Source organism: Trichechus manatus, unplaced genomic scaffold, assembly GCF_000243295.1.
Source record: "Trichechus manatus latirostris isolate Lorelei unplaced genomic scaffold, TriManLat1.0 scaffold00021, whole genome shotgun sequence".
Lineage (NCBI taxonomy): Eukaryota > Metazoa > Chordata > Mammalia > Sirenia > Trichechidae > Trichechus > Trichechus manatus.
Window position 1 is genome coordinate 21,319,942 of NW_004443957.1, and position 24,003 is coordinate 21,343,944.

At 39.4% G+C, this 24,003-nt stretch overlaps 1 protein-coding gene across 1 annotated transcript in view; it reads right to left on the reverse strand.

Annotated features, from left to right (window-relative positions):
- COLGALT2 (collagen beta(1-O)galactosyltransferase 2) overlaps positions 1-24,003 on the reverse strand; it is a 127,127-nt gene that overhangs the window by 46,099 nt on the left and 57,025 nt on the right. The window contains exons 2-4 of the mRNA XM_004372909.2: positions 4,634-4,744; positions 1,848-1,965; positions 83-217 (exon numbers count right to left, since the gene is read on the reverse strand). Coding sequence (XP_004372966.2) covers positions 83-217; positions 1,848-1,965; positions 4,634-4,744 — 364 coding nt within the window. The remainder of the gene's footprint in view (positions 1-82; positions 218-1,847; positions 1,966-4,633; positions 4,745-24,003) is intronic.

Here is a 24,003-nt window from a genome sequence, read left to right on the forward strand (position 1 = left end):
CCTGAAGTACAATAAAATAAATAAATAAATACAGAAAAAAAAAAAAAACTTGTGGCCGTAATTCATTGCCCACAAGACTTGCCTGAGGTGTGATTCCGCACCAGAAATTAGAGTACTGACTGCGAGACTCCAGCATGGGGGCCACAATGGTTTTGTTTTCTGCAATCATTAGATCAAGGGTCTTTGGATTAGTCAGGAAATTGTCGACATCTATGAACTAGGAAAAGAAAAGGATAATGTCAGGTCAAAAGGTTCTTCTCAGTATTGGGTTCAAAAATAAACACCCAGCACTTTTAAAAGATTCACTAGCTCATGAGATGTCTATGTGTTCTCCCTACTGAAACCAATGCAGCTGGGTGGCTTTCGAGAAAGTCACCATGCAGTCAGTCAAAACACATGTAGTCCCTCTTCCACGTGTTCAGCTCTACATGAGGCACCAAGCAATGAACAGACTCACCTAGGACCCAATCTATATTAATGGCCCCAAGCCCTTAAAGATCCATTCAACAAACACTCTGGATGCAGATGGACAGATCCATTTAGGTTTTGGATAGTAATTCCAGGAGGGCCCAAAATAGATGTGTTAGTGCTATTTTAACGTTACAAATAGAAGTCTGGTCTAAAGTACATTATATCAACCTGTGAGAACCGATGAAGCTATTTCCTAATCCTAGCAGCAGTCCATATTAGCATTGATTCATTTACAAGATAGTATAAGACCAGATTCTATCTATAATAAATAATCAGCATCCTTCATTTTTATGACAGTCAATCTGATTACCAAACATTTTTGTGGTTCAGCATTTGTACACTACTTGGCATTTAAACAGTTATATGATGTTGAATATTGTCAGTAAAATTTGAAAACATTTATGAAATTATTTGTGTTGAACACGTGTGTAATAAAGTATTGGGCTGATTTTTGTTGTGATTGAGAGGCTAGAGAGAGACATAGGTCAAAATAATTCCCTTTATGAATTGACACCTCTAGTGACAGAGAGTAGATGTCCATAAATTTAATGAAACAATGTTTGCTTTGCTTTATTGGTGTTATTTCTGTTTTCACACTGGGAAACATTTGACAAAAGAATTAAATGAATTTTGAGGGGCACAGATGAAGAATCTGGTTCTCATAAATGAGTGGGGGAAGAAAGCTCTCTGTCAATTTCAAAAGGGAAAAGGGGACTTTTGTTCTTTGATATTTAGGAAATTGTTCTTCTCAATTGAGATAGATTCATCAAGGCCAAAATCACCTACAACATTGACTCCTAACCATCAGGTCCAGCACTGTTTGGCGCCACTCTAAGGGAAGTGCTGGAACCTTTTCTGGGAGAGAGCTCTCCACTAGAGTCCAGCATAATTGGGAGCGACCAGGAGCCCAACAAGAGATACCATTCTCCAAATCTCCCAGGAACACAGAGGAATGGAATTTCAGAGCTGCTAATCTGAATCACTTTTAATATAATTATTTTCCCATACCCCCAAAATTCTTCCAAAAAGTTATTCAAACAACTTGTATCTCTTCACCTACAGCATTCTCCCATGAACTAAAACAGTGCAGATTTTCTTTTCTTTTTTTTAATGCCTGTTATATGAAAGAGACCAAATGATTCAGGAAAGTCTTTGCTCATTCACTGAAAATGCCAATCAGGAGTGGGTCTGAGATGAAATCTAAATATTCCAGTGTTAAGTTCCCCACATTTTCCCTTGAGCCTTTATTTTAAAAGGGGGTGGTGGTACCTAAACAAAGAGGTTGTTTGGATTGCCTGCATGGTCCCAGTTTTTAGATAATTGATTTGGACACATTCTAGACAACAGCTGTCAAGAAATCAAACATCTGCTTTTACCAGAACGTAGTCTGACCATTTTTCCCTCGCAGTTCGAAGGGCTGCCTGCCGTAGTCTCATCACATGGGTAAACCGGGAGTTTGGCCAGTGCTTTGGTCCAATTTCATCAGGATACGACCTAAAAGAGTATGATGATAATAACTGATGCAGTGGTTAAGAGCTTGGCTGTTAACCAAAAGGTCGGCAGTCAAATCCACCAGCTGCTCCTTGGAAACCCTATGCGGCAGTTCTACTCTGTCCTATAGGGTTGCTTTGAGTTGGAATTGATTTGACGACTATGGGTTATGAAGTGCCTACAAGTGCCAGGCTCTGTCCTAGATGCTGATATATATTAACTCATTCAATCCTCCAGCAACCCTGGCAAGTAGATCCTATTGTTGGTATCATCGTCCCCATATTGCAGATAAGGAATTGCAGTAAGGAGATATTTAGTAGCTTGCTGCTTACTGTACACAAAAGTCTTTATAGGAAATAATTCATTGGGTTCTAACATTGAGTCTTGTGAGGTAAGAACTACTATTCTCCCCATTCCACGGATGAGGAAACAGGTATAGAGAGATTAAGTCATTTGCCTAATATTACGCAGTTAATAAGGGGCACAGTCAGGATTTGACTCCAGACAGTTTAACCCTCAAGCCCATATTCCTAGGCTCTATTCTAGATGTCCTGTTGTCAAGTAATTTGGAAATGTTGCAGTGTAAAAATAAGAATTTCCCAGGAAAAGTAAAGGTTAAATTTACTTGGTGGCATCTCAGCAAAAGATTCCACAGAACCTAACACATTGATCTATTCTAGGTGAACTGAAATCATGGAGTAGATGTATAATGTATTTGGGAATCTCTGTTTATCAACATCTACAAAATAGCCAGGACCCTTAAATGGCCACATAGGCAAGTGGGTTGGCACACTCTACAAAATCCTTCTGAAGGCTTCCAACTGGTATGGACGCTGATATTGTCATAGTGGCCAAGACGGGCACCACTTAAAGTTCTTGTAGCGATGCTAGCTGTACGTTTGCCTTAGTTAATGGGAAACCACAAAAACAATGAGACTTTAACCATACAAATAAAGTTAATAAAACTACGTACTGCACAGGAGTTCTCTGGGATGTCTTCTCCAATTACTGTTTCAAAGAAAATCAATGGAATTCCTGTTTTTCTGGATATACTACCAAAAGAACCAAAACTTTCCCTACTATTTTTCACACTGACCTTGGCACATTCAGTCAAAATCTGGCTGTTGAGAAAATAACCAGGATGTAAGGTAGCTACATAAAGTCTTTCTGTGCCATTGATTAATTCAGCCAAATTCCATGATAAGAAACTCCAAAGAGGTGTTCGAATCTTTTATACTGCTCAGGCTTTGTTGTTCAGTTTTGCTTAACATGTGGACCATACATTGGGATTAGAAATATTGATAGATAGATAGATAGATAGATAGATAGATCATGAATGTACTTACATAGAGAGAGACTAGAAAAACAGGGTTTTTTTTCTCTCCACAATGGCATTTGTTATTAAAATACAAATTTGGCTTTCAATAAATGACTTAACCTGGGCAGAAATTCAGGCAAACTCAATTCATTCTAGCTCTAAGATTTGTAGACTTTAAGCTGGAATTATAGTAGCCTTGCGAACATTTACAATAGTTTCTTCATGCTCTCATTCACTCATTTGTTCACCCAACAAGTGTTAATTTAGTGACTGCCAGGAACATAGCATGGAGGGAAAACATAAAATGTTTCTACTCTCTAACCTCTGCCAAAGAACCTACAACTTACTTCAAAATAAATAACTTACACACTTAAATAATAATGTTAAGTGTTTTGTATCAAAAGGGTGATGTAGAAAATAGGCAACACAAGTGATGAGAGTTAAAGAGATCTTTGTAACTGCAGGGATTGGGAAAGACTTTCTGTAGGAGGTGGGATTTGGGATATGAGTTAGTTACACAGAAGGGAAGGGCCTTCCAAGAAAGTACACCTACAAGAGCAAAGACTTGGGATTGAAAGAGAAAAAAAAAAGGAACATTCTGAATAAAGTAGGTTTTCTATTGGGAAGCAGCAGGCAATATGGGGGCATTAAGTATGGGGGCTAAGTTTATGGAATCTTTTGATTATACGTCTGAGGTATTTGAACTTTGGTCAGTAGGTACTGGAGAGGTGTTGGAGTTCTTTTAACAGAGAAATAAAGCCACTTAATTTGTATATTAGGTAGATTGATCTGACAAGATGGTACGTAGGATGACTTGGAGATGGAAGCACCTAAGAAATTGCTATGGTTAAGATTGGAAACAACCTAAGTGTCCATCAGTAAGGGATCGATTAAGTAATCATGATACATCCATACAATGGAAAAATATAAAAATATTCACATAAGGAATGAATAAGTTCTTTGGCTACTGCTATGGAATGATTTCCAAGATATGGTAAGTAAAAAAAGCAAGGTGTATGTAGAAAGTATAGAAACTTTTCACTATGATCTCTCAAGTATAAAAGGTTTATACTCAAATATGAATAAATGATATTAATATTTTAAAAACATATACTGCTATGGTAATTTACTTATGAACTAATGAGAACCTGAATTTTGTTGGAGTAAAGAGGAAGAGAGACATGTGAAGATCTGTCAAAGGAAGAAATGATAGTCTTCACAGCTCACTAGATACAGAGATGAAAGACAAGAAAAAGTCACATGTGCCTCCCAGGATAGAAACTTGAATGACTGGAGAATTAGCTGGAGGAGAAAGAAAATTATGAGTTTACAAAATCTGATCTTGCTACTCACTGTGGTTCATCCATACGCCTCCATTCTACATAGTGATACAGGCTCTGTACATTTTTCAACCATTCCCTGAGTATTTCTGTTGTATTATCCACATTGTGATCAGTGGCTGCCCTGCATGAGAGAAAGCAAAATATAGTTCAGTTATGTAATCCAAAGAAAAAGGAGGAAATGCAAAATACCAAACCACCCGAAAAGAGAATAGCCAATTCTGAAAAAAAAAAAAAAAAAAAAATTGTATTATTTGAAATTAATTCCCACAGAGTCCAAACTAGACAATGAGTTTCTGAAGTGAGAGATACTATTTACAATCATCTTTGTGTTATTGGATAGTCAAACAGGGCTTGACCAATAGTAGAATCAATAAATAGTTGTGTTGAAAGAGAAAAGCATACAAACAATAAAACAGAATAAACATAAAATGAATTGAAATGGAGTCAGTAAATGAATCTTCTTGGGAAAAATCCTGCTTGCTTTAATTTTCAGTTAGCTAAGATGTAAACTCGACCTGCTAACTTCCCTTAACAATTACTTTCAATTTAAGCAATTGCTAACTTTCTTTTGCATTTCATGTTAATTTTCAGGTTACAACAGGATTTCTAGTCAATGCTGGTTTAATCACACGTTCTACAGGAGAAAGCCACAATAAAATTTTCAGTATGAAACTGTAAATCTATGGTATCTTCACATTTCTATTCTGAATTAAATTTACCATCATTTATGAGAAAGACAGTACCTTCAAGCGTCTTCAAATAACGTATGCAAAACTGATTTCTGATCTAACTTGAAAGGTTAACAAACTGATTTACCCTAATCTATCTTGAAATTTAACAAAATAGAAAAAGCGTGGAAGTTCCATATACAACAGAAGAATGAGGACTTAAACTAAGATAGCTAGTAACTAGCCCAAATCCTTCTCCCCTGTATAAACACAACTGTTACTGCTGCTCTTAAAAATTAGGAAATTTCAAAATTAACAGTAAATAGCAGACCACAGCTATACAAAACTACTATAAGGGAAAAAAAAAAAAAAACAACTGAGGTCTTTGAAAAAGAAGGGAAAAAATGGAACAGAATATTTACAACTTAAATATAAGGAAAATTTTCTGCAAATAAAAGACCTAAATATCCATTTATAAGCTCACTATATACCTGCGAAAATTGAACCAGAGCAATCAATTCTGAAAAATTTACTAATAACACTATTCGATTTTTTAATGATAAAGAAAAAACTTCTCTATGCCTTTAGGCAAAAAGACCAAACCATTTACAAAGGAAAGAAAATCAAATTACGGTCCAATGGATAAACAAACTGGCACATTCATACAATGGAGTATTATTCAATGACACAAAGAAATTAGCTTTCAAGCCATGGAAAGACATGGAAGAACCTTAAATGCATATTACTAAGTGAAAGAAGCCAGTTTGAAAACACTGCAAACTGTATGATTGCAACTATATGACTTTCTGAAAAAGGCAAAACTATACTCTGTTGCTGTCAAGGGGATTCTGAATCATACTGAGCTTATAGGACAGAGTAGAACTGTCCCATAGGGTTTCCAAGGCTAAAATCTTTATGGAAGCAGACTGCCACATCTTTCCCCCAAGGAGCAGCTGGTGAGTTCAAAGCTCACCTTTTCAGTTAGCAGCCAAGCACTTAACCACAGTGCCAACTATAAACACAATGAAAATATAGGTGGTCATCAAGGGTCCCAGCAGAGGAGGGAGGGATGAATAGGTGAAGCACAGAGCATTTTAAGGGCAGTCAAATTTTATTTTCCATGATATGGTAATGGTAGACACATGACATGCATTTTTCAAAACCCTTAGGACTGTACAACAGAAATTTTGAACTGTAATGAAAACCCTATGGAGCAGTTCGAGTCTGCACACTTGGGGTCAACATGAGTTGTAATCAACTCTACAGCAACTAACAGCAATGTAAACTATGGACTTTAGCTAAACATAATGTATCAATATTGGTTCATGCACTGAAACAAATGTACCACAGAAACGCAAAATGTTAATAATAGAAGCAGTGTGCTTGGGGGTAGGGAATATGTGGAAATCTCTACTTTCTGCACAATTTTTCTGTAAACCTAAAACTTCCCTAAAAATAAAGTCTATAAAAAGTATGAAAAAAATTGTCAGAATTCTAAACAGCAACATATAAAGCAAGACAACAGTAAACTATCATTTTCAAGCAATCCAAGGAAAGAAAATGGTTAATGACTTTCTAACCAGCCTACCTGTCCTTCAAGTATTAAGGCTACAAAAAATAGATTTAAGTATACAAGAATAAAGAATACCATATTCCTTAGAAATCTATTAGAGCTTCATCCAACTAAGATATGATTTAGGAAATGTCAGCAAAAGAACTGAAACATATTTACAATATATTTCATTGTAGAACTAAAACTAAAATGAAGATGAGGACAAAGGCAGAAGAATAAATGTCACACACTTTAACATAGTAAAAATAATGCAAAACTTAAAAGAAATGGAAGTGAGAGGAGAAAGTTCATCATTGAACAAGTTTATTGGTTATCACGTTGGTAATAGAGAAGAGTCAAAAGACATAATTTAAAGCTAACAAACATAATATAAGCCGAAGGAAGAAAAAGTAAAAATAGAAAGTCATGATATTAAAACACAGAAAAACAGTAGAACTTAAACAAAAGTGCTCATTCTTTGAAAAATATCAGCAAATTACTAATTACAACACTAGTTAATCTAATAAAAAAAGAGGAGGCTGCACAAAATATAAAAAATAAGAAATGACAAGGGGGGGAGAAATAATGATTGATATAAAGAATTTTTTAAAAAATAATAAGCAACTACTTTGCGCAACTCAATGAAAAATAAATTTGAAAACTAGACGTAATAGATGATTTCTTTGGAAGATGCACATTAGCAAAATTGAATCCTGTAGAGATATAAAGCTTAACCAACTTCCGTGAACAAAATAGAGAAAGTTACCAAAGAAATATCCCACAAACAAAAGAAAAGAAAACGCTACTTCCAGATAGTTTCACAAAGGAATTTTACCAAATCTTAATAGACTGATATTTCTAGTGTTACATAGCTTGTTCACTAGAGTGTAGAAAAAGAATGAAAATTCCGAATTCTTTAATAATGCAAATACAGTATTGGTATCTAAACCTGCTAAAGATCACACACACACACAACTACAGATCAATCTCTTCTAATGAACATGTTGCAAAAATCTAAAATAAGGTATTAGCAAATAGAATGAAACATTCTATTAAGAAAATAATATAGCATAGCCTAAAGATAATTCAATATTAGGAAATCTACTTCCTTAAATTTTTTTATTTTTGTTATAGAAAATATATACTGCAAAACATACATCAATTCAGCAATTTCTACAACAGTTCAGTAACATTGATTACATTCTTCAAGTTGTGCAACCATTCTCACCCTCCCTTTCCAAATTATTCCTCTACCATTAACATAAACTCACTGCCTTCTAAGCTTCAATATTACCAACCAAAACCAATCCCACTGGTCAGTTCCAACTCATAGCAACCCCATAGGGTTTCCAAGGCTGTAAATTTTTTTTTCTTTTTTTTATTTGTGCTTTAGATGAAGGTTTACAGGACAAATAATTTCTCACTAAACAGTACACATATTGTTTTATGACAACGTGTCTTAGGCTGGGTTCTCTAGAGAAGCAAAACCAGTAAAGTGTATAAATATGTATATATAGAGAGATTATATCAAGGAAACAGCTCACGCGATTGTAGAGGCTAGAACGTCCCAAGTCCGTGGATCAGGGTAGAGGCCTCTCCCTAGTCACACAGCTGCAGAAGATCGGAAGGTCGGAGAGCAGGGCCCCCACTCACAGGCTGTGCAGATCGACGAATCCAGGTTCAGCAGATAAGCTGACAGCTCAAGTCCCAAGAACGGGAGATGTGATGACAGGAAACAGCCGCAGGATCCAGAGAGAGCAAAAAGCCAGAACGTCTGCTTATATACAGATGTGGGCCACACCCCCAAGGAGACTCCCTTTCATCTGATTGGCTACTCACACTATATTCAATCATGGGAATGATTACATTACATTAAATGATTACATTAAAACACGGAGAATCGTGGCCCAGCCAAGTTGACACACAATCTTAACCACCACACAATGGTTAACAACCCCATGACAAGTCAACCCACGGCTGTAAATCTTCATGGAAGCAGACTGCCACTCTTTCTCCCACAGAGCCTCCGGTGATTTTGAACCGCTGACTAACTGTTTAATAGGAAGCTAGTCTGTTCTGTAAACCTCCATCTAAAGCACGATATTAAAAAAGAAAAAGAAAAAAATTCCACACTCAGTAAGTAATAATTGTTGTACCCTTTCTAACATGATTAAAATATACAACACACACAGAGTTAGACATATACCTCAGTCCTTTGTCTCACTTACTTTGGACATGTTACCAGGCGGGACCAATCCCTGGAGAAGGACATCGTGCCTGATAGAAGGTCAGCAAAAAAAGAGGGGGACTCTCAATGAGATGGCTGCAACAATGGGCTCAAACATAGCAAGGATTGTGAAGATGGTGCAGGATCAAGCAGCATTTCATTCTGTTATACATAAGGTCACTATGAGTTGAAACTGACCAATGGCACCTAACAACAACAATGAAGCCTTACTTGATGGAGAAGGGCACTGCCGCTAAGGTCAAGAGCAAGACAAAGATGCCCGTAACGCCTATTACTGTTTAATATTACGCTGAGTATACTAGTCGATACAATTAAACAAAAGAAAACAATTAGAGGCATAAGATTTGGAATAGAAGAAGTAAAATTATCTCTGTTTGTAGATGATACAATATTATACCTGGAAAACACAAGAGAATCAATAATAAAATCATAGAAGAATTCATTAAAGTAGCAGAATATAGAACCAACAGGCAGAAATCAAACCTTCATACATACAAACAAAATCCATTTAGAAGATATATAGAAGATATTCACACTTACATATTTGATGTGAATTGCGTCCTTTAATATTGTACAGTACCCCTCTTTATCATGTTTAATAACATTTGGCCTAAATTCTACCCTGTTTCAATTAAAATCCCATTTAAATACAATAAAATAAAAAATAATAAAAAAAAACAAGAATTGCGCAAAACCCGTATGAGGAAAACTGTAAAACACTCTTGCAAGAAAAAAAAAGGAGCTTTGAAAAATGGCAAGACATTCCTTATTCTTGGATAGGATAACTCAACATGGTAGAGATGATAATTCTCCTTAAGTTAATTTAAAAATTATATGTAATTCCAATAAAAATAATGATAATTTTTTTCCTCTAGAACTAGAAAAGTTGATTATAAAATATATATGGAAAAATAAAAATGCAAGAATTGCTAGTAAACTCTGTCAAAAAAAAGCAGTAAAGGACAACTATATACTACAAAGACAATGCAATTAAAACGATGTGGTGATGACACAGAAACAGATGGGGAGACCAGTGAAACAGAAACAGAAATTTAGCATACGATAAAGGTGGCACCTCAAATTGCTGTGGGAAAGCAGAACTTTTTAATAAAGGTGTTGAGGCAACTGGAGAGCCAGTTAGAAAAAAAGATAAAAAATGGATCCATGTCTCACACCATACACCAGAATAAAGTCCAAATAAATAAGAGATCTAAGTTAAAAAAATACAAGCCCTCACAGAAAATACGAGTAAAATACTTTATAACTTGTGTATCAGGACAGAATTTCTAATTATGACCAAAAAACCAGATATAATAAAAGATTCATGAATCTGACTACATAAAATTTTTAAAAACAACAACACTGTAAGCTGGTGAGCATCTTACAGCAAAGACAAAGCAGTGCGGAGGAGGGTCACAGCTTCATCTAGCTTGTCACTCTGCTGAGAAGTGCAGCATGTCAGTAAAAATCACATCAGCTGTGACACATGGCCACCGTTATCAATGTCTAGCCTAACAGGTGTCCAAAAAGGGCACTATGTGAGTCAAAATAATTGTCTCACCATACGAAGCACATAAAGAGCAATTCCTGAAATTGGGAATCAGGTCTAACATATGCTGTTCTTCACTCAGAATATGAGCAAGAGTAAATTAAAACAAAACAAACAAAAAACTGGACTACGGTGTTAGTCAAAAGTTATGAGAATTTTACCAAACCATACCCACTGCCGTCGAGGTGACTCCCACTCATAGTGACCTTAGAGGACAGAGTAGAACTGCCCCATAGGGTTTCCAAGGCTGTAAATCTTTACAGAAGCAGACTGCCACATCTTTCACCCATGGAGCGGCTGGTGGGTTCAAACTGCCAACCAGGGCTCGTTTGGTGGGAATTCTACATTATCTCTAAGTTATTTATAAATAGTGTAGGAGAATTTATATAGCCCCTACTTCTTTCCTTGGCTGTTGTTTCCTCATTACACAGAATTTAAATTCTCCAGTACTCCCGTCCTGAGTTCTGCCAATGCTTAGGTCTAAGAAGTTGTCAGAAATCTGCCCCTGAGCATCTTATGAAACAACGGGTAATGATTGCACAGTAGGACACTCCCGTCAGCGATGGTTCGTTCTAAAGGCCTCCAACGCCTGCTATTCCTGAAGAGCAGAGTCTGGTTTTTAACTGCCTGAACCTTAAACAGGTGCGTATGGTATGACAGTGATGGAGGAACAATTCACAGACACAAAAGACAACCCTCTTTGCCCTCCTGCATGTTCTAAAAACGTTGCTCTTATTGTATGACATTTACTTCCCTGGTGTACAGATTAAACAACTCCAAAATCTGCTTGACGTTTAAGAACACGGACAAACATCCTTAGAAACTAGCTACTTGGAGTATGAAAAGATGTGTCTAATTAAAAACAGAAGCATATTTAAAATACTCCCCTTGTTGAGTTAAAAAAAAAAAAAATCCCTATACTGTTACTTCCCTGAATTGTTATGATTCTCTTTGTTTTCAGGCTTCTGAGGAAATGAACAACATCTTCCGTCTATGGTTGGGAGGTCCATCCATACTGATTTTTGATGTACAGAGCTAATCCCTGTCCCAGAGGAAGAAGAATTGAGCTGACCATCCGACCCTACTGAAGGACTCCGCCCCACTGAGGAAGCCTTGTGTTCCTCCCCTCCCCACCCCCCATCAACCCCCGTCTGTCCACTCCCCTGGTGAACGGAAAAGAAACAGATAGAAGTCCAGGCAGACACATTTAACTGCTGCCTTTTAATCCCTTTGACAAAAATGTATTTCTGCTTCAATACACAGTAATGAAAGCACGCAGGCTCTAGTCCACCAGAGAGCTGGAAAGAGAGATGCCAAAAGGCCAGATGCACGCTCCCTGGAGGAAGCACAGGGCTGTGTTAACGGTTCGATTTTCAGAGTCCTGATTTTCAGAGTACAATGCAACAGTGAGGTGCCTGTCTTGCTTCAAAACTCCACAGGCAACTGAACACAAAATCCTTGGTGACTGAGGTAGATTTTTCCATCTGGCGAGGAAGCTGAGGACACAGAATGTGTGAGCCTTGGAGGTTTAAGCTGAAGACCTAGCTCCACCCTCAGGGGACACCTGCAGCTCTGCTCAACGCACAAAGCACGGCCCCCAGGCCCTGTCATGAGAAGCCTAGGCCCTCTGACTCCTCTTCCGACCTGAAAGCGGCTGAGGCTCCTCCCAGCCTCCATGAAAATGAGTGCTGCTTCGACTTTTCCATCCTTCTTCTAATCATAGGAAGGGTACCCACAAAGTTGACAAAGAACCCCAGCTAAAAGATTTCTTGAATAAAATAAATGATATGAAATGATAGCTGTAGATCTAGAGACATGATTTATAAATTATTACAATTACTAATTCTGACTTAAAACCCATTGCCGTCGAGTTGATTCCGACTCATATTGACCCTACAGGACAGAGTAGAACTGCCCCATACGGTTTCCAGGGAGCAGCTGGTGGATTAGAACTGCCTGCCTTTTGGTTAGCAGTCAATCTCTTAACCACTGCACCACCAGGGCCCTTATTTATGTCCCTCCAAAAGATAGGTTGAAGCCCTAATGCTGGTGCCTGGGAATGTGACCTTATATGCAAATAAGGTCATTAAAGATGTAATTAGTTAAGATGAGATCGTTAGGGTGGGCCCTAATCTTTTTAGGACTGGTGTCCTTATAAGAAGAGGAGAGATACAGAGGAAAGACAGCCATGTGAACATGGAGGCAGAGATTGGAGTTAAGTTGTCACAGCCAAGGATCTGCCCACAGCCACCAGAAGCTGGAAGAGACAAGGAAAGATCCTCCCCTAGAGCCTTCAGAGAGAGCAAGGCCCTGTCAACACCCTGAATTGGACATCTAGCCACCAGAACCAGGGACAATACATTTCTATTGTTGTAAGCCACATAACCAGTTATTGTCAAATTGATTCTGACTCGTGTGTCAGAGTAGAACTGTGCTCCATAGGGTTTTCAATAGCTGATGTTTTGGAAGTAGATAGCCAGACATTTCTTCCAAGGAGCCTCTTGGTTCACTCAAACCACCAACCTTTTGATTAGCAGGGACTCTTTAAGCCACGTAGTTTGTGGTCATTTGTTATGGCAGCCCTAGGGAACTCATACGGTAATCAAGATGGAAAACCCAATATTTGCAAAAACACAAACAAGAGCTGGCTGGAAGTCAGTGCTCCTGAGAGGCTAAGACTGTTCAATCTTTGCCACAGGTATCCCAACCAGAGTGGATTCACATTTAATCCACAACTCTCTTCCCTCTTTCTTCCCAGGGTCTCTCTGACCCAGGATAAGATTCTAGAAAGAGAGCTCAGCTCTTGAACTGTGCCAGTCCTCACATAAGTAATTTTTTTTTTTGAAGGTCAGGTTGGAACAACGACTTCTGTTTACATCTAAGGAGCACCAGTACCTGCAGCCACTGCGAGGTGTCCCTCCTCCACCGTTAGGGGAGCTGTGACTGGACACAGCTTGGTGCTCATGCTCTGTCCCCTCTCTGTCCATTGGTCCTTGCTCACTGTCTTTGCAGTGAGTACCTAAAATGGAAGCTTGGATACAAACAGGTGCAACATCTACTTTGGCCTCAGAGGCAAGTGTAGGCCATTTTCCACCATAATACTGCCCACCCACTTTCTCTCAGATTCTGTTTCTAGTTCTTGTTTCCTCTTGCCTCTTCCTCTTCTCTAGCTGTTTAAGTTCCCAAAGGCCCAAGAGTCTCGGGATCAAAATCAAAATAAACCCAAAAAATGTGAGCACACGCTTGAAAACACGATCAACAGCATGTGTAGGGACCTCCTTGGCCGACTGAGTTCCCGAGTTAACAGGTGCATGGTCACTATAACATGGAAAAATGAGAGCAGACCAGGCAGACCAGGAAATACACACATCTGCAGGATAATACAGCTTCTTGGCTATGGTTAAAAAAAAAAAAAAAGATTTCTCTGGCAATGTATAAAACCACCGACATTTCTTCTCGTTCCAGGTCAGTTTTCATTTCTCAGTCTTGGCTCTTAAACTAATAACCAACTTGACTCATTTATTTTTACCACAAGTCTACTGAAGTTGTTAGGACTAAACTCACATTGGTAAACATGGGCCACTGGAGCCATATTAATGATACTGACTGGATGCCTCAGCAGTGGAACACAGATATTGAGGACATGGTGCCATTGATCACTTCCGTGTGCAGTGACACACAGGGAATGTCCTCAGCTTCCCTGCAACCCCGGAAAGTTTACACCTCTGACACTACAGAACAATGTTGTTGTAGCTGCCGTCCAGCCAGCCCCCGACTCATGGCAACACCATTGTGTCAGAGCAGAACTGTATTCCATAAGGTTTCCAATGGCTGATTATTTGTAAGTAGATTGCCAGGGCTTTTTTCTGAAGTGACTCTGTGGTCTGGAGGCTCCAACCTTTTGGTTAGCAGCTGAGCGTGGTAACTGTTTAAACCACGAAGGAACTCGATAGAATAATAGGGACTGCAATCATTGGGGAAGAAGGATGGCAACACTGTGCAGCCACCTCAGAACCTGCAAAATACATCTCCAAAAGCTCAAGGGAATGATGGAATGAACAACAAAGTTAGTCACTGCCTGGACGATCTGCACCATAACTAGTGAGTTGGCAAAAATGAATTTTCCAGTTTGAGACTTCAAAAACTGAACTGCCCTCTTAACTGCCTCTTGTTTTTATCCAGCAAGGAGGTCTCATCGGTGTAGAAAATAAAGAGCTCCACCTAAAATTAAAATTCCACTTATGCAAGCAAGTGGTGACATTCATTTTCAAAAAAGGTCATGTCGGCCCCATCACCTCTGTCTCTGTTCTCAGTAAAGCCTCCAGTGGTTCTGGGGAAGAGATATGTTTGGCCATGCTACAAAATATGGCAACTGAATCTTGCTTCTATCTAAAGTTCTAGAACCCATCTGCTGGGTGGAAACTAGATATGGTTGTGGATATAGACATGGATTGGGGGCTGGGGATTTCTGCCAACAAAAGCTTTTTCCTAGGTCCTACCAAGTCAATTGGATTCCCTGGGTGGTGTAAACAGTTAAGTGTTTGACTACTGGTTAAAAGGTTGGTGGTTCAAACCTACTCAGAGGCACCTCAGAAGACAGTCTTGGTGATCAGCTTCTGAAAGTTCACAGTCTTGAAAATCCTACAGATCATTTCTACTCTGCACACATGGGGTTGTCATGAGTTGGAATCAACTCAAGGGCAGCTAACAACAACAACAACCAAGTCAATTAATTATTCTTGCTAACGAACCAAGAAGAATCAGGAAAACTCACTTCTCACGAAACCTTCTTCACCAACAAAATACATGTTGATAGCCCTCAACATCCCTTCTTAGTAGACCGCATTTAATCTCAGAAAAATTCACAGACATTACACACCCAAAGACTGGGTAAGCGTGATGCAGTAAGAAGTCTTTGATTCTGGAAATTGCAATGGACCAACTAACCAATTTCATTCCTAAAGGACAAAACCAAACCCAAACCCATTGCTGTTGAGTCGATTCCAACTCAGAGGGACCCTATAGGACACAGTAGAACTATCCCATAGGGTTTCCAAGGAGCATCTTGTGGATTCAAACTGCTGATCTTTTGGTTAGCAGCCAAGCTCTTAACCACTGTGCCACCAGGGCTCCGGGAGAGGGGAATACTGAAATTTGTTGTTCGACCGGTTAACAGACAATTCAAAAGCCTGATACTTTCTTAAGAAAATCAAGATGAACTTAAACATACTACAAAGGAGCAATGTGTTAATACTTTTGATTCAGAGCTATATTTTTTCTTTTCTTTGTGTTAAGAGCTCCAGACCCCTCATGTAAAAAGCACTTTCACATAAGCCTATTCCATTTTGAGCCCCGTGATTAACTAAGTTAGACATTATTATTTCCCCGTTTTGTGGAAGAGAAGGCTGAGATTGAGAGGCAAAGATTTGCTTAAGTCATGCAAATGGTGAGTGTTGGAGCTTGAGCTTTTCTTTCAGTCCTTCTGGTGCTCCTCCTCTACCCCACCCTGGACCCCCCCCACCACCACACTTGCCCATAGAAAGCAGATGCCCAGGAATTCTCTGCCTTGTCAAGGACATTAATTAACATGACTAATCTGATCATCCTCGAATGAAGGGATGGAAATGTCCCAGCAGGAAATAAAATAAGAAAAATGGAAATATTCATCAATTCCTTACAAGCTTTGCTTAATGGGTTTACTTCAGCATAGTTTTCCTAGGAGCGAAAACTTGGAATTCTATGAAAATGTCAGTGGCAGCATCTGAGACAAGATAAATATGTTTCTCGTTTGTTGAAATATTCTCTTTCCTGTTTTTCTTCTACTTTCTTCCTTGTTTGTTCTTTTTCTCACTCTTCTTCACCCACTCTTCATTTATTTCCCCTTTTCTGTTCCTAGCTGACTTGTCCAATTCTGTTACGTTCTTCATTTTGTGACTGTGCCCTGAAGAAATGGAGTTACTAGTTTAAAGTTACTGCCTGGTCAAGAACTAAAAGCACTGACTAAAAACAGGACACGATAGGATCCAGAACACTTCCTCCAGAAGCCCTGAACCTTTCTACCCTCCAATCACTTCACGCTAGACTGGATGCAACGTATCTGTAATTACACATCAATATACGGCCTATACTTACAGCATATGTAGAAAATATGGATATGTAGAAAATACATAGAAATACGTAGCATATGAAGCAAATACAATATGTTGTGCTTACTCATGTATTGTAACTAACTGCTTCTATGTCTTTCTCCAAGGAGTCCCTGAGTGGCACAGATGGTTAAGAGCTAGACTACTAAGTGAAAGGTTGGCGGTTTGAACTTATCCAGAGATGCCTCAGAAGGAAGGCCTGGCAATCTGCTTCTGAAAGGTCACAGTCATGAAAACGCTACAGAGCACAGTTCTACCCTCCAACACATGGAGTCTCCATGAGTTGGAATCAACTAGATGGCAACTGGGTTGGATTAGGTCCTTCTCCACCACCAGGCTCTCTCCTCTGAGAACAGGCACTGAGCCAGTACCGAATAGAGTTTATTGTAAAAATAGGAGCTTATCATGGGTTTGATGAATGAATAAATGAACAATTTCAGAGGGACTTTTCACAATCCAACCCAAATGCCTACAAAGCCTGAGCAGATAACAAAAATGAGTGAAATGGGCCGTGTGTGAGCTAACAGTGTGAGATGGGGACAGTGAAGATCAGGCATACACAGGCCCCATCTGATTGGTACCATGCTAGAATGTGTGCCCAGAAATGCTAGAGTTTCCAGTTGTTTCAAGAGAAGCCAGATACCCAGGTTTTAGAGATAAAAGTCTGTTTATAGCCCACCAGAGCTTTTAGACTTAAATGCCATGATAGTATTCCAGCATGGCAAGGTCTCTCTGCAAACATGACCCCAACACAAAGACCACATTATTTCAGCTCTGACTAGCCAAGGCCCATCCATCTACACACGCTCAGGGCACAGAGCTCAGTAATGAAATATTTCAGCTGTGGCTGGGAGGATAGCAACAATGTCACTTCCCTGCTTTCACAAACACAGAAACATCTTCAATAGAAAAAGAAAGACAAACAGTCACTGACAGAGCGAGTTTTAAATAATTCTCTCAACCAGTCTAATAGCAACAGAATTGGAAAAAAAGGAAAAAAAATTATGCAAGTACAATACAGTGAGCATAAAGGTATACTTCCCACAAACACCATATGTAACTTCTCTCCTTGCACAGCAGCTAAGACATACTGCTGCTCAAGCCTTTTTATAGCGGCTTTATTGAGATATAATTCACATACCTAACATTCACCTCTTTAAAGTGTACACTTCAGTGGTTTTCAGTATATTCAGAGTCGTGCAACCATCATTACTAATCTAATTCCAGAACATTTCATTATACCAAAAAGAAATTTCATACCCATTATCAGTCATTCCTTATTCTCCCTTCTCCCAGCCCTAGGAAACCACTAATGTATTTTCCGTCTGTATGGATTTGCCTATTCTGGACAGTTCATAGAAATAGAACAGTGCAGTACGTGTCCTTTCGTGTCTGGCTTCTTGCGTGAGCATGTTCTCAAGGTTCATCCATGTTTTAGCATGTATCAGCACTTCATTTCTCTTTATGGCTGAAACATATTCCATTGTTTGGATGTACCATGATTTGTTTATATACTCATCAGTTGGTGGAAATCTGGGGTGTTTTCACTTTTTAGCTATTATGAATAATGCTGTTATGAATATTTGAGTACCAATTTTTGTGTGGACATATGTTTTCAGTTCTCTTAGGCACTGCTGCCCAAATTTTAAAGATTACAGAAAAAGAAGGAAATCTATTCTATTTTATTCTTTACTATTTATGCAGACACTACTATGTTCCAGGCACAAAGCTAGGCAGTTTACATATATAACTCTAAAATCCTGATAACAATCTTTCAAGGTAGATATTATTATTATCCCCATTTTACAGATGAGAAATCATAGGCTTAGAGATTCTTTCCAATGCTTGTCGTCTTTTCATTTATACCTCATCTCTGATATATATTTTTTCTTAATTTCTAAAATTCTCAGTCTTCTGTTCTAACGCAGCAAAGAGGGATCCTTTACCCTACTTTATGAATATCTTGATCGTATGTGAAACGAACAGATGCAGGAATGCGGGGCAGTTGCAAACACAAAAGGAAATGCCAGGTCTTGGCAGAAAAGCAGGGCATAGAAGCTGGACCAGGACATGAGTGGTTAAAACTTGGCAGGAAGCCTAGCATTGTCTAATGGTGAGGGTGGGCAAATGCCACCGATATAAACAGTTGGTCTTTGGGCCTGCCAGGGCAATGCCATGGCAAAGCACGGAGCCTATGAAACATGGAGTCATGCTGAACTGAGGCCAGTGTGACCACAGAGAAGGTGGCAGCCCAAGGCTTGGACTCGCTGAATGAAGCCCTTGCTGACGGGAGGATCTCAGCACCATGAGCTACTTTCTGTGTGAAGAGGACAACTAGCCGAACCAGAGGGAAAATGTAAAGGCAAAGTAGTCACTTGGATTGAGGCTCAGGAGAAAGCTGAAGTTTTCATGTTCTTGAAGAAAGGTTTAATTTGATTCTTTCCTTCCCAGAGGCAACTGTAGTTAATGACGACAGTAAATATTTTAGTGACCCGCTGATCCTGAGTTACTTACACTACTCTTTAACTAACCACTTCCTTCATCAAATAAAAAGTATGAAGTCAGGAGACATAGCTCTTCCTTCTTCCAACTAGCTCTACAATATTAATGAATTGACCTGAACTCTCTGTCCCTGGTTTTCCCATCTGTAAAATGGGATAGTAGCACCTGTTATAACTATCTATCTCAGTGGGTTATTGTGAGAAGTCAAAAGCACATGAATGCCCTTTCAAGAACATCTTTTTGAAAATTAACCTCTCCTTGGCTTTCCCCAACACACACGCACACACACACATCCTCAAACAAGGCAATCTATTAAATAGGGTTTTATGCTCATGGAACAAAGTTCAACATATGTGTCTAAGGTAAACAAATCAGAATTACTATCTTCTACCATTTTAAAAAATACATTTTATCTTTTAGAGCAGTTGTAGGTTTACAGACAAATTGTGCAGAAAAATTATCCATATACTTCCTCTCCTCCCTGCACACAGTTTCCCGTATTACTAACATCTTGCATTCCTGTAGTACATCTGTTACAATGCATGACCCAATACTGATGCATTAGTATTAACTAAAGTCCACAGTTTACATTAGGGTTCACTCTTTGTGTTATACACTTCTATGGGTTTTGAAAAATGCATAATGTCGTATATCCACCACTATAATACCATGATTCAGAAGAGGACGTGGAACCAGGGATATCATTGCTGATATCAGATGGATCCTGGCTCAAAGCAGAGAATACCAGAAAGATGTTTACCTGTGCTTTACCAACTATGTAAAGGCATTCCACTGTGTGGATCATAACAAATTGTGGATAACACCGTGAAAAATGGGAATTCCAGAACACTTAATTGTGCTCATGCAGAACCTGTACATAGACCAAGAGGCAGTCGTTTGAACAGAACAAGGGGATACTGCATGGTTTAAAATCAGGAAAGCTGTGTGTCAGGGTTGCATCCTTTCACCTACTTATTCAGCTTGTATGCTGAGCAAATAATCCAAGAGGCTGGACTATATGAAGAAGAACGGGGCATCAAGATTAGAGGAAGACTCATTAACAACCTGCGTTACACAGATGATACAACCTTGTTTGCTGAAAGTGAAGAGGACGTGAAGCACTTACTGACGAAGATCAAAGACTACAGCCTTCAGTATGGATTACACCTCAATATAAAGAAAACAAAAACCCTCACAACTGGACCAGTAAGAAACATCATGATAAATGGAGAAAAGATTGAAGTTGTAAAGGATTTCATTTTACTTGGATCCACAATCAACACCCATGGAAGCAGCAGTCAAGAAATCAAATGATGCATTGCATTGGGCAAATCTGCTGCAAAAGACCTCTTTAAAGTGTTAAAAAGCAAAGATGTCACCTTGAAGACTAAGGTGTGCCTGACCCAAGCCATGGTGTTTTCAATCACATCATACGCATGCGAAAGCTAGACAATGAATTAGACGAAGAATTGAGGCCTTTGAATTATGGTGTTGGTGAAGAATATTGAATATACCATGGACTGCCAAAAGAACGAAAAAATCTGTGTTGGAAGAAGTACAACCAGAATGCTCTTTAGAAGCAAGGATGGCGAGACTACGTCTCACATTCTTTGGACGTGGTATCAGGAGGGATCAATCCCTGGAGAAGGACATCTTGCTTGGTAAAGTAGAGGGTCAGCGAAAAAGAGGAAGACCCTCAACAAGATGGACTGACACAGTGGCTGCAATGATGGGCTTAAGCATAACAAAGATTGTGAGGATGGTGCAGGACCGGGCAGTGTTTCGTTCTCTTGTATGTAGGGTCGCTATGAGTCGGAACTGACTCGACGGCACCTAACCGCAACAATAGTATAGTGCAGAATAGTTTCACTGCTCTTAAAACGCCCTGTGCTCCACCTAACTATTCCTTCCCCCTCCCCCTGAACCCCTGGCAAACACTGATCTTTTTACTTCTATAATGCTGCCTTTTCCAGAACATCATATAGCTGGAATCTTACCTTATGTAGTTTTTCAGACTCGTTTCTTTCACTTAGTAACGTGCATCTAAGGTCCTCCATGTCTTCTTGTAGCTTGACAGCTCATTTTACTCCACCATTTTTTAAGAACAAAAAATACACATGCCATTTAAATACAGAGAAAATGAAAGACTAGTACGGCAAAGACTGCTAATGTCTCAATATCGGTTCTCCTCTTCTTCTCTAGTAACAGAATTTTTAGCCGGGTCTATGCTGGACTTAAACCCTGGTGGCATAGTGGTTAAGTGCTACGCTGCTAACCAAAAGGTCGGCAGTTTGAATCCACCAGACGCTCCTTGGAAACTCTATGGGGCAGTTCTACTCTGTCCCATAGGGTCGCTATGAGTCAGAATTGACTCGATGACAATGGGTATTTGGTTTTGGTATGTTGGACTAGGAAGAAAGGCCTGGTGATCTACTTCTCAAAATCAGCCAATGAAAACTTTATGGATCACAAAGGTCTGATCAGCAACTGATCATGGGGATGGCAGAGGACCAGGCAGCATTTTACTTCCTTGTGCTTGGGGTTGTCATGAGTCAGGAGCCAACTTGATGGTACCTAACAACAACAATATGACCATCCAGTTTAAAGAGTAGTCTGTATGCTCCATGACAGCAGGGATTTTTATCTGCTCTGCTCACTGATAAGTCCCTAACACTCAGAAGAGCTCCTGGCACATAGTATGTGCTCAATAAATATTTATTCAGTGCTTCTGTTCTCATCAAACTCCTAACCTAACAAGAACCATAAAAACACCTGTACAGTCCTCTCAGGTCAACAGACACCAGCTATGCATCTCCTCTGTGCCAGCATCAGGGCACCTACTGGAAAACAATGACTTGTCACTGATGTTAAAGGTGCTTACAGTTCTCACCATTTAATGGGAAGCACAGATATTTACATAAATAACTGTAATCTGGTATGATGTTTGCAATGGTGGATGTATGACAAGGTGGCCAAGTGTGAGGGAGGAGGGAGTGGCTCTAAAGGTGTGGGAAGCACCAAGAGGGGCTTCTCAGAGGATCAGAAACCTGAACTGGGATTTGAGGCCCAGCAGGAATTTAGGGGGAGGCGGAGGGTAAAGAAAAGGATATTCTGGAAGGAGGAACAACATGGGTGGAAGGAGAGGTATGAAACGTTAGTATGATGTATTTGCAGAACTTCATGTAATTTTGTTTGGCTATGACTTACAGGTCAAGGGGGTGAGTGAGCTGCAGAAGGTCAGGGATGAGTACAGAAAGCAGTGAAGGTGTGTGTCCCAATTTTCCAGGTAATGACAAATGCGTCCACAGTGTCTTGCCCCACTTGAAAAAATAAACTGGTGAATAATTATTTGAAACAACATACTTTGCCAAATTGTGCTAAGCTTTGCCGTTAGCAGGCATCTATTCTTTGAATTCCTCAAAAGAAATCCTTAACATACATATGTAAATTGCCAACCTACTTTATTCCATTTTTTTACTCAGGTCGAGCAGCCACATACACTGGGTTTTCTGGGAAAGGTGTGATTTCTAACGTTCTGACCCATTTTCTTCATAACTTTGTTTGTACTTCTCAGATCATTTGTCTAAATTTCTCATTCAAACACTGGGCCTGGTACATAGTAAGTATTTAACCTTCAGCAAGATGGAGTGACACAGTGGCTGCAACAATGGGCTCAAACATAGCAACAATTTTGAGGATGGCGCAGGACTGGGAAGCGTTTTGTTCTATTGTACACAGGGTCACTGTGAGTAGGGATCGACTTGATGGTACCTAATAACAACAACAACATCTAAAACATTCTGATTTTTTTTTTTTTAAAGTCATCAAATTTTTTCCTACTACAGTACTTGTTTTCCTATTGGAAAAGCTAGGCTCGAAACATCAACAAAGACAGAAAGTGTGCAATTGACAAATTGAACTCAAGGCTATTTTCCCACAGACTGACCCAGAATGAGAACTTGGCTCTGGCTGACAAGGTATTTCTGTCCAATCCATCACTGTTACCCAATACCTGTTGTCTCGGTTCCAGAAACAACAGACCTGGCCAGCTTAGGAGAGAGAGAGAGAAAATATTTGCCTTGAATTTACCTACTCTGAAAAGTCTGGCCTTCCCATATCACTTCATTTGTGGTTTCTTTACATTAGGGTAGACTACTGTTCGGCGGGTTAGATCCAGGTTCATATTCTATATCCACATTCACACATAAATTGAAGAGCTCCGAGAAATATGTTTGAGGAGGCTGGAGTTATTTTACTCTTGGTCATGGTGTCAGAGGCAAACAGGAGACTATTCTTGTGGTGGTTTTTTTTTTTTTTTCCACCTCTATTTTGGAAAACTACTGTCAGAAGGAAGGAACACTGTGTGTTCCTTTGTAACATGCAATTGGCAGTGGGGGCGTGGAGCACGCACAAGTACATGGATGTTTCTCTATGACCTTTCCTACTCACTGCGCCTCTGCAGAAAGGGGAGCAGCAAAAGCCACCCTCAGCTGAGCACTCACTACTGGTCAGGCACTGAACCGGAACGCTTAGACATAACATCTCATTTAACCCTCACAACAACCCTGTGAGGAAAATCAGGTTGCAAGAGGTGACTCAGCATGCCCAAAGTCTCAGAGATAGTTAAGAGTTAGAACCAGACTGGAAGTCAGACAGCTGACCCTAGCGACTGTTCCATTAACCACTACTCTAAGAGTCTTATTCCTGGGTGGTGC